Raw genomic sequence first — 11,693 nt, 5'->3', positions numbered from 1 at the left:
ATTTCGTTGTTTGGTACCTGTACTGTAACAATGACAAATAAAGTCTATCTATCTATCTATCCATCCATCTATCTGTCCGTCCGTCCATCCATCCATCCATCCATCTATCTATCTATCTATCTATCCATCCATCCATCCATCCATCCATCTATCTATCTGTCCGTCCGTCCGTCCGTCCGTCCGTCCATCCATCCATCCATCCATCCATCCATCTATCTATCTATCAGGACTTTAGGTTTGGACAATGATACTCACCCACAACTGTCTGGATTCAAAGTAACAAAACTGTGTTTATTAAGCTGCTTTATCTGGTTTATTTTGTGCAAACAAAGAAGAGAGAGAAGCCACGAACAGGATTGTTGATTACATTTTAATTAACGACATTAAAGCATTTACAAACTGAAGGTTCTGAAACAGCAGACACAGGGTTAGGGTTACCAGGGTTACATGTACATACGTATGTAGAGGCTGGCGGAGGGAGAAGTCAGAAGCTCACTGCAACCCTGTGTGACAGAACTCCTCATTCCATTCCAAGAGTCCGTCCTCCGATTTCTACCTCCCCCAGCCTCCCCCAGCCTCCCTCAGCCTCCCCCAGCCTCACTCAGCCTCCCCCGGCCTCCCCCAGCCTCCCTCAGCCTCCCCGGGGAGGGATAAAGTCACAGCGTCTGCTCCGTGTTGACCAATCAGGACAGAGGAGGGTGAGGTACCTCAGGGGGGAGGGTGAGGTACCTCAGGGGGGGAGGGTGAGGGGGGGGGGGTACGACAGGGGGGTATTCCATCAACATCGCTGAACCCAACTCTCAGGAGACTGAGAGTCAGAATAAGTCTGGATTCTCCTTTAGCAACGTTGATGGAAAAACCCCTGGTGCAACGACACCTCCTGTTGTCCTTCAGCACGACCCCCCCAGTGACCCCCAGGGTGACCCCAGTGACCCCTAGTGACCCCAGGGTGAGGGCCTCCCCTCAGTACCAGTAGGTTCTCCTGGGCCTCCGCGCCTCCTCCAGGCCCATGCGCTCCATCACCTCCTCCTCCAGGGTCTGCAGGGAGGGGGCGTAGGTCTTCTCCAAGACGTCCTCAGGACTGGTGTCCTTAGGGCCATCTGAGAGGGCAGACCACAGCCATGTCTATGGACATCTACACATCTATCTAAACATCTATCGATCTCTACCTATCTATCTATCTACTGTATCTATCTATCTATCTATCTACCTATCTACCTATCCATCCATCCATCCATCCATCTACACATCTATCTATCTATCCATCCATCCATCCATCCATCCATCCATCCATCCATCCATCCATCCATCCATCCATCCATCCATCCATCCATCCATCCATCCATCCATCCATCCATCCATCCATCCATCCATCCATCCATCCATCCATCCATCCATCCATCCATCCATCCATCCATCCATCCATCCATCCATCCATCCATCCATCCATCCATCCATCCATCCATCCATCCATCCATCCATCCATCCATCCATCCATCCATCCATCCATCCATCCATCCATCCATCCATCCATCCATCCATCCATCCATCCATCCATCCATCCATCCATCCATCCATCCATCCATCCATCCATCCATCCATCCATCCATCCATCCATCCATCCATCCATCCATCCATCCATCCATCCATCCATCCATCCATCCATCCATCCATCCATCCATCCATCCATCCATCCATCCATCCATCCATCCATCCATCCATCCATCCATCCATCCATCCATCCATCCATCCATCCATCCATCCATCCATCCATCCATCCATCCATCCATCCATCCATCCATCCATCCATCCATCCATCCATCCATCCATCCATCCATCCATCCATCCATCCATCCATCCATCCATCCATCCATCCATCCATCCATCCATCCATCCATCCATCCATCCATCCATCCATCCATCCATCCATCCATCCATCCATCCATCCATCCATCCATCCATCCATCCATCCATCCATCCATCCATCCATCCATCCATCCATCCATCCATCCATCCATCCATCCATCCATCCATCCATCCATCCATCCATCCATCCATCCATCCATCCATCCATCCATCCATCCATCCATCCATCCATCCATCCATCCATCCATCCATCCATCCATCCATCCATCCATCCATCCATCCATCCATCCATCCATCCATCCATCCATCCATCCATCCATCCATCCATCCCTCCATCCCTCCCTCCCTCCCTCCCTCCCTCCCTCCCTCCCTCCCATCCATCCATACATCCCTCCCTCCCATCCCTCCCTTTCTCCCATCCATCCATCCATCCCTCCCTACCTCCCTCCCTCCCTGTCTCCCTCCCACCCATCCCACCCACCCATCTAATATAAACATTACTTACTTACTCCCTCCCGCCCTCCCCTCCCCTCCTCCCCCTCCCCTCCTCCCCCTCCCTCACCCTTCCACTGCTGTGGGACTATCCCGTCCCTGCGTTGGACCAGGGGTTTGGGTACGATGCGTCCGGTCCTGAGGGAGACGCGGACCTTCTCCCCCTCCTCCGTGAACTTCCACTCCACCGCCGTGGGCTTCCTGTGGGGGCGGGGCCAGAGTCAGGCAGGGTCCCTATTGGCTGGAGCCAGAGCCCCCTATTGGCTGGCTGGTTTCATCTCTACTACCCAACATCTGACAAAGACAGATCTGATGCTGGATTAACATTTGACAACATTCCTCATTCCATTACAATGAGCCCAGCCTCCCCTGGTGTTCTACCTCCCCCAGCCTCCCCTGGTGTTCTACCTCCCCCAGCCTCCCCTGGTGTTCTACCTCCCCCAGCCTCCCCTGGTGTTCTACCTCCCCCAGCCTCCCCCAGCCTCCCCTGGTGTTCTACCTCCACCAGCCTCCCCTGGTGTTCTACCTCCCCCAGCCTCCCCTGGTGTTCTACCTCCCCCAGCCTCCCCTGGTGTTCTACCTCCCCCAGCCTCCCCTGGTGTTCTACCTCTCCCAGCCTCCCCTGGTGTTCCACCTCCCCCAGCCTTCCCTGGTGTTCTACCTCCCCCAGCCTTCCCTGGTGTTCTACCTCCCCCAGCCTCCCCTGGTGTTCTACCTCCCCCAGCCTCCCCCTGGTGTTCTACCTCCCCCAGCCTCCCCTGGTGTTCTACCTCCCCCAGCCTCCCCTGGTGTTCTACCTCCCCCAGCCTCCCCTGGTGTTCTACCTCCCCCAGCCTCCCCTGGTGTTCTACCTCCCCCAGCCTCCCCTGGTGTTCTACCTCCCCCAGCCTCCCCCTGGTGTTCTACCTCCCCCAGCCTCCTCTGGTGTTCTACCTCCCCCAGCCTCACCTGTCACTGGGGTCGACCAGAGAGACGTCAGTTAGCAGGATGGGCGCCTCACTGGCGATGTAGGTCCCTCTGTAGTCTGACGACTTCCCGATGTACCTGAAATGCTGCCACACAAAGATACTAGATTAATTTAATCATAACCAAACAATATTACATCATAACCAACAACATGAAAACATCACCCGTCTCTATGGTGACCACTCCCCCCCCCCCCGTCACCATGGTTACGGTGTTCAGTAACTCACCGTGTTCAGGCCGTCCAGGACGACCCAGTTCCTGTGTCTGAACACCTGGGAGACCCGGCCCTGCTTTCCCTGGTCCTTCCCTGCCAGCACCTCCACCTGGGGAGAGGGGAGGAGAGGAGGAGGGGAGGAGAGGAGAGGGGAGGAGAGGAGAGGAGAGGAGGAGAGGAGAGGAGGAGAGGAGAGGGGAGGGGAGGAGAGGAGAGGAGAGGAGAGGAGGAGAGGAGAGGAGAGGAGAGGAGAGGGGAGGGGAGGGGAGGAGAGGAGAGGAGAGGAGAGGAGGGGAGGAGAGGAGAGGAGAGGGGAGGGGAGGAGAGGAGAGGAGAGGAGGAGAGGAGAGGAGGGGAGAGGAGGGGAGGAGGGGAGAGGAGGGGAGGGGAGGAGAGGAGAGGAGAGGGGAGGGGAGGGGAGAGGAGGGGAGGGGAGGAGAGGAGAGGAGAGGAGGGGAGAGGAGAGGAGAGGAGAGGAGGGGAGAGGAGAGGAGAGGGGAGGGGAGAGGAGAGGAGGGGAGAGGAGAGGAGGGGAGGAGAGGAGAGGAGGGGAGAGGGGAGGGGAGGGGAGGGGAGAGGAGAGGAGAGGAGAGGAGAGGAGAGGAGAGGAGAGAGGAGGGGAGAGGAGAGGAGGAGAGGAGAGGGGAGGAGGAGAGGAGAGGAGGTGAGGGGAGAGGAAAGGAGAGGAGAGGAGAGGAGAGGAGAGGAGAGGAGAGGAGGAGAGGAGAGGAGAGGAGAGGAGGAGAGGAGAGGAGAGGAGAGGGGAGGGGAGGGGAGGAGAGGAGAGGAGAGGAGAGGAGGGAGAGGAGAGGAGAGGAGAGGAGGAGAGGAGAGGAGAGGAGGAGAGAGGGGAGGAGGAGAGGAGAGGAGAGGAGAGGAGAGGAGAGGAGGAGAGAAGGGGAGGGGAGGAGAGAAGACAAGACAACTTTTCACATACAGATCCCTCCATGCCTGCGCCCCCCAGTACCTAACCGACCTCCTCCCCCAACACACCCCATCCCAGAACCTGTGGTCCTCAGACATGGGTCTGCTCTCCCAGGTGATGGGGCCTTTTCAGCCGCAGCCCCGTCCCTCTGGAACGCCCTCCCCAACCACATCAGACAGGCCAACACCCTGCCAACATTTAAACAGGCCCTCAAAACCCACCTCGTCAAGCTTGCCTTCACCTGTTAACCCTCTCCCCCTCCCCTTCCCATGTGTCCCCAGCACTACCTTAATTAGGCCCAAATACTTTTACCTTTTGTTTATTTTTTATTATTACTCGATCTTAAGTTTGTAAAGCGTCTTTGAGTGTCTAGAAAAGCGCTATATAAGTCTAATGTATTATTATTATTATCATCATTATCATTATCATTATCATTATCATTAACATTATTATGATTATTACTATGATTATTAGTATTACTATTCTATTATTATTATTATTATTATTATTATTATTACTATTATACTATTATATTATTGTATTATTATTATTATTATCCTTATTATTATTATATTGTTATTATTACATTATTATTATAGTATTATTATTATTGTATTATTGTATTATTATTATTATTACTATTATTATTATTATGTTATTATTATATCATTAGTATTATGTTATTATTACTATTATTATATTATTATTATTACTATTACTATTATTATTATTATATTATTATTATTATATGATTATAATTATAATTATAATTATAATTATTATATTATATTATTATTATTATTATTATTATTATTATATTATTATTATATTATATTATATTACATGAGAATTATTTTTTTACATGAGAATTTTCTATCAGTCCATTGTTGAAAGTGTAATCAGATATGGAATAATTGAGATAGAGAATAATTGTGTGGTTTGGCAACTTAACTGTACAACAAAAAAACAGACTAGTCAGCATTCACAAAACAGCTATGAAAATTGTAGGTGAAAGAGACTATGTGATCCTAAATAAACTATATGAAAAAGCTGTCCTGGACAAGGCTAACAAGATAATCGCAGACCCCCAACATCCGCTCTCCACAGAATACGAAGTTCTCCCCCTAGGTAGAAGGCTTCGCATGCCAAGATGTAATTATAAGCTCTTAAAACTATCATTTGTCCCATTCTCCATTAAACTAATCAATTCGCTCAAGCAGAAATTATGATTAGGACATGATCACCAGCACCTGCACTTTATCTTAGACACCACTTGAAGGGCCATGTGCAATATTCGAAAACACCACTTGAAGGGTTATGTGCAATATATATTTATACCAACTGATGCCATGTCCAGGTGGAAACTGCTGCCAATCAATGTCACTCAATGTTTGTTGCTGTCCTGTTGTTTACTTTGTCTACTGTATGTTGTATGTATCGTCTCTGTTGCACTTGAAGCATGAAAGTACCATGCCCAAGACAAGTTTCCCCTCGGGGACAATAAAGTATAATCAATCAATATTATTATTCCAGCTCACCGTGTCTCCTCTGAACACAGCCCAGTCCTCGTAGGCGATGGGCTCGATGAACACCTTCTTCCTCTGCCTCCCCGGGGGGTTGAGCCTGCGGGCGGCGATGGTCCACGGCCGGTTCGTGCCAAAGCGATAGTTCCTGGGGAACGCCACCTTGGCCGCCAGGGACAACAACGCTGTTAACCTCATCCTGCTGGGGGAGAAAATACATCGTGACGTTAGAATGATACGGTTCTATCTCCGTTTAGAATGATAAGGTTCTATCTCCATTTAGAATGATACGGTTCTATCTCCGTTTAGAATGATAAGGTTCTATCTCTGTTTAGAATGATAAGGTTCTATCTCCGTTTAGAATGATAAGGTTCTATCTCCGTTTAGAATGATAAGGTTCTATCTCCGTTTAGAATGATAAGGTTCTATCTCCGTTTAGAATGATAAGGTTCTATCTCCGTTTAGAATGATAAGGTTCTATCTCCGTTTAGAATGATAAGGTTCTATCTCCGTTTAGAATGATAAGGTTCTATCTCCGTTTAGAATGATAAGGTTCTATCTCCGTTTAGAATGATAAGGTTCTATCTCCGTTTAGAATGATAAGGTTCTATCTCCGTTTAGAATGATAAGGTTCTATCTCCATTTAGAATGATAAGGTTCTATCTCCATTTAGAATGATAAGGTTCTATCTCAGTTTAGAATGATAAGGTTCTATCTCCGTTTAGAATGATAAGGTTCTATCTCCATTTAGAATGATAAGGTTCTATCTCCATTTAGAATGATAAGGTTCTATCTCCATTTAGAATGATACGGTTCTATCTCCGTTTAGAATGATAAGGTTCTATCTCCGTTTAGAATGATACGGTTCTATCTCCGTTTAGAATGATAAGGTTCTATCTCCGTTTAGAATGATAAGGTTCTATCTAGAATGATAAGGTTCTATCTCCGTTTAGAATGATAAGGTTCTATCTCCATTTAGAATGATAAGGTTCTATCTCCATTTAGAATGATAAGGTTCTATCTCCATTTAGAATGATAAGGTTCTATCTCCATTTAGAATGATACGGTTCTATCTCCGTTTAGAATGATAAGGTTCTATCTCCGTTTAGAATGATAAGGTTCTATCTCCGTTTAGAATGATAAGGTTCTATCTCAGTTTAGAATGATAAGGTTCTATCTAGAATGATAAGGTTCTATCTCCGTTTAGAATGATAAGGTTCTATCTCCGTTTAGAATGATAAGGTTCTATCTCATTTAGAATGATAAGGTTCTATCTCCGTTTAGAATTATAAGGTTTTCCTTCTAGCACAGAGACTGCCAGTGGCCCCTGGCCTGAGCTGGATGACTCTTCCTGCGACGACTGGTGGACTGATCACATCAAATTCAAGCACCTTTCAAGACTCAATTCCCTCAAATTCAAGGAACCAACACGGCATAGTTTGAGACAGATCTAGATGAGAGTTTATATAACAGGAACTATCCGCTCACAGACAACAATTAAAAAGAGAGGCTTGAATGTGTAGAACACTAGATGGTCTCTATAATAACGTATTTTCAAAAAATATATATATATATATTTTAGAGAGAGAGAGGGGAATTCAAGCACTTTCAATGACCCATGTCTATTTTCTAAAACTTTTAAGGCCTTGATTTTTTTCTTCCCAAATTCACAAACTTTCGAGGACTTCAAGAACCCGTGGAACCCTGGCGTCCTCTGGTTCTACTGTCTGGGTAGAGAGGCTCCTCTGGTTCTACTGTCTGGGTAGAGAGGCTCTGGTTCTACTGTCTGGGTAGGGAGGCTCTGGTTCTACTGTCTGGGTAGAGAGGTCCTCTGGTTCTACTGTCTGGGTAGAGAGACTCTGGTTCTACTGTCTGGGTAGAGAGGTCCTCTGGTTCTACTGTCTGGGTAGAGAGGTCCTCTGGTTCTACTGTCTGGGTAGAGAGGCTCTGGTTCTACTGTCTGGGTAGAGAGGCTCTGGTTCTACTGTCTGGGTAGAGAGGCTCTGGTTCTACTGTCTGGGTAGAGAGGCTCTGGTTCTACTGTCTGGGTAGAGAGGCTCTGGTTCTACTGTCTGGGTAGAGAGGCTCTGGTTCTACTGTCTGGGTAGAGAGGCTCTGGTTCTACTGTCTGGGTAGAGAGGTTAAAGGGTTAGGGGTACAGAGGTGTCCTAGCGGACCACAGGCTGGTTGTGGAATCTCAGTCAGGACACATCAAATCACTCCGGTCCGTTAAAACTAAGGCTTTTTGTTTGTGTGCCACTTTAACGGTGTCAACATAGATGATATCTATAACATCTCTGGGTCGAGAGGCTCTGGTCTAATAATATACAGTATATAACATCTAAGGTAGGTATATATATAGAGAGAGATATAACATCTAAGGTAGGTGTCAGCATAGATGATATCTCTAACATCTCTGGGTCCATGCAGCCAGTCACACAGAGATACAATACTATAACCCAGCTGGACAGACAGACACACGGTGGACAGAGAGAGTCACCCTGGTCCTCAGTCATACTCACAGACACAGTCAGATCAGATATAAACATATATAATAGATAGGGTTATAGGGTTTATAGATATATAACACAGCAGAGTTGGACAGAAGCTTCTTACCTTCAGTCGCCAAAGTCACACATGAGAGGACGTCTTCTTCGGGGCTCAACGGCGCTTCGCAAAACCAACTAATGATAATGGTGCTTAGCGCCCCCTGCTGGCGTACAATAATGGTGCTTAGCGCCCCCTGCTGGCGTACAATAATGGTGTGTAGCGCCCCCTGCTGTCCTGGATGGTGTGTAGCGTCCCCTGCTGGCGTATAATAATGGTGTGTATTGCCCCCTGCTGGCCTGGAGAGTCACCAGGAGACGGAAGTAGTAGTATTCCATCAATGTCGCTAGAGGAAAAAAAATCCAGGCCCTAAATCCCGCGAGACTTATTAACAAATCTGTGCTTATTTTGTCTCGCGAGACTTGTCAAAATAAACCTTAATTTTCCTTTAGCAACGTTGATGTGTGAAGTATAAAATTAGAACAGAGGGGGATCCAGCAGCGGCATCAAATGGCATCTTATTCCCCATGTAGCACAAAGGAGGACAGAATAGTGTACTTGAACACGGTGTCACACCGCAGCGGTGCTGCCCTCTGGTGGACGGAGCAGGGCACTGCAGCTTGTTATGACACGCCTGTCCAGGATTGCGGTCAAATCTATTTAAAATCAGGAACTGATGTAAAAAAGTATTTTTAATCTAAACAGCTTCTTGTCTTGTTTACACTTTATATCTAAGAATTATTGTAGGACCACAGAGTATCGACTCTTTTATTGGTAGGTATCAACCGGATGTTAACAGGGTAACAGAAATGAACCAAGACCTTGTTGCTAGGCAATATTATAATTAAAGGGTGTCCCAACATGTACCTGTTGTAAAAGGTAAGTTATTTAAGGTATGTAATTCATATTCATATGTAATGAATATTACACTTCTCAGTTGCTCAGTTTCTAGACAGACAGACATCACTGAGCCAGACAGACAGACAGACAGGCAGGCAGACAGACATCACTGAGCCAGACATCACTGAGGCCAGCCAGACAGACAGACATCACTGAGGCAGACAGACAGAGAGAGAGAGAGACAGACAGACAGACTGAGGCAGACAGACAGATTGAGGCAGACAGACAGACAGACAGACAGACTGAGGCAGGCAGACAGACAGACTGAGGCAGACAGACAGACAGACAGACTGAGGCAGACAGACAGACTGAGGCAGACAGGCAGACAGACAGACTGAGGCAGACAGACAGACAGACAGACTGAGGCAGACAGACAGACAGACAGACTGAGGCAGGCAGACAGACAGACAGACAGACAGACTGAGGCAGACAGACAGACAGACAGACTGAGGCAGACAGACAGACAGACAGACTGAGGCAGACAGACAGACAGACAGACAGACTGAGGCAGACAGACAGACTGAGGCAGACAGGCAGACAGGCAGACAGACAGACAGACTGAGGCAGACAGACAGACAGACAGACTGAGGCAGACAGACAGACTGAGGCAGACAGACAGACAGACAGAGGCAGGCAGACAGACTGAGGCAGACAGACAGACTGAGGCAGACAGACAGACAGACAGACTGAGGCAGACAGACAGACAGACTGAGGCAGACAGACAGACAGACTGAGGCAGACAGACAGACAGACTGAGGCAGACAGACAGACAGACTGAGGCAGACAGACAGACAGACAGAGGCAGACAGACAGACTGAGGCAGACAGACAGACAGAGGCAGACAGACAGACTGAGGCAGACAGACAGACTGAGGCAGACAGACAGACTGAGGCAGACAGACAGACAGACTGAGGCAGACAGACAGACTGAGGCACACAGACAGACTGAGGCAGACAGACAGACTGAGGCAGACAGACTGAGGCAGACAGACAGACAGACAGAGACAGACAGACAGACTGAGGCAGACAGACAGACTGAGGCAGACAGACAGACTGAGGCAGGCAGACAGACTGAGGCACACAGACAGACTGAGGCAGACAGACAGACAGACTGAGGCAGACAGACAGACAGACAGACTGAGGCAGACAGACAGACAGACTGAGGCAGACAGACAGACTGAGGCAGACAGACAGACAGACAGACTGAGGCAGACAGACAGACAGACTGAGGCAGACAGACAGACAGACTGAGGCAGACAGACGGACTGAGGCAGACAGACAGACAGACTGAGACAGACAGACAGACTGAGGCAGACAGACAGACTGAGGCAGACAGACAGACAGACTGAGGCAGACAGACTGAGGCAGACAGACAGACAGACTGAGGCAGACAGACAGACAGACTGAGGCAGACAGACTGAGGCAGACAGACAGACAGACTGAGGCAGACAGACAGACAGACTGAGGCAGACAGACAGACTGAGGCAGAGAGACAGACAGACTGAGGCAGACAGACAGACAGACTGAGACAGACAGACAGACTGAGGCAGACAGACAGACAGACTGAGACAGACAGACAGACTGAGGCAGACAGACAGACTGAGGCAGACAGACAGACAGACTGAGGCAGACAGACAGACAGACTGAGGCAGACAGACAGAGGCAGACAGACAGACAGACAGAGGCAGACAGACAGACAGACTGAGGCAGACAGACAGAGGCAGACAGACAGAGGCAGACAGACAGACAGACAGACTGAGGCAGACAGACTGAGGCAGACAGACAGACTGAGGCAGGCAGACAGACAGACAGAGGCAGACAGACTGAGGCAGACAGACAGACTGAGGCAGACAGACAGACAGACTGAGGCAGACAGACAGATTGAGGCAGGCAGGCAGACAGACAGACAGACTGAGGCAGGCAGACAGACAGACTGAGGCAGACAGACACACAGACAGACTGAGGCAGGCAGACAGACAGACTGAGGCAGGCAGACAGACAGACAGACTGAGGCAGGCAGACAGACAGAGGCAGACAGACAGACAGACTGAGGCAGGCAGACAGACAGACTGAGGCAGACAGACAGACAGACAGAGGCAGACAGACAGAGGCAGACAGACTGAGGCAGACAGACAGACTGAGGTAGACGACTGAGGCAGACAGACAGGTTTCAGGTCTTTATTGAGGTTGAAGACAGAGCAGGGCTCCGGGTCCTACTGCAGAAAGGTGCGTCAACAAAGTTGCTGATATATTCCAAATAT

At 48.8% G+C, this 11,693-nt stretch overlaps 2 protein-coding genes across 2 annotated transcripts in view; both read right to left on the bottom strand.

The window, feature by feature from the left end:
- Positions 1–364: 364 nt before the first annotated feature.
- mrpl24 (mitochondrial ribosomal protein L24) lies at positions 365–8,644 on the bottom strand. Its single transcript, XM_080531033.1, has 6 exons — positions 8,603–8,644; positions 6,002–6,188; positions 3,552–3,647; positions 3,307–3,410; positions 2,429–2,559; positions 365–1,100 (listed from the first exon to the last, which is right to left on the bottom strand). Exons 2-6 carry the CDS (start codon positions 6,182–6,184, stop codon positions 964–966), a joined length of 651 nt encoding a protein of 216 aa, XP_080387159.1. The 5' UTR covers positions 6,185–6,188; positions 8,603–8,644; the 3' UTR covers positions 365–963.
- Positions 8,645–11,611: 2,967 nt separating this feature from the next.
- Positions 11,612–11,693, bottom strand: part of LOC308158409 (hepatoma-derived growth factor-like) — a 17,134-nt gene continuing 17,052 nt past the window's right edge. The window contains exon 8 of the mRNA XM_080531997.1: positions 11,612–11,693. This exon is cut by the window's right edge and continues 1,726 nt beyond it. The gene's annotated coding sequence lies outside the window, so the exon portion shown is untranslated.

The sequence above is a fragment of the Nansenia antarctica genome (genome assembly GCF_963989245.1).
Source record: "Nansenia antarctica genome assembly, chromosome: 5".
Lineage (NCBI taxonomy): Eukaryota > Metazoa > Chordata > Actinopteri > Argentiniformes > Microstomatidae > Nansenia > Nansenia antarctica.
Note: the sequence above shows the minus strand (reverse complement) of the source record. Positions and strands in the feature narration are given on the sequence as shown.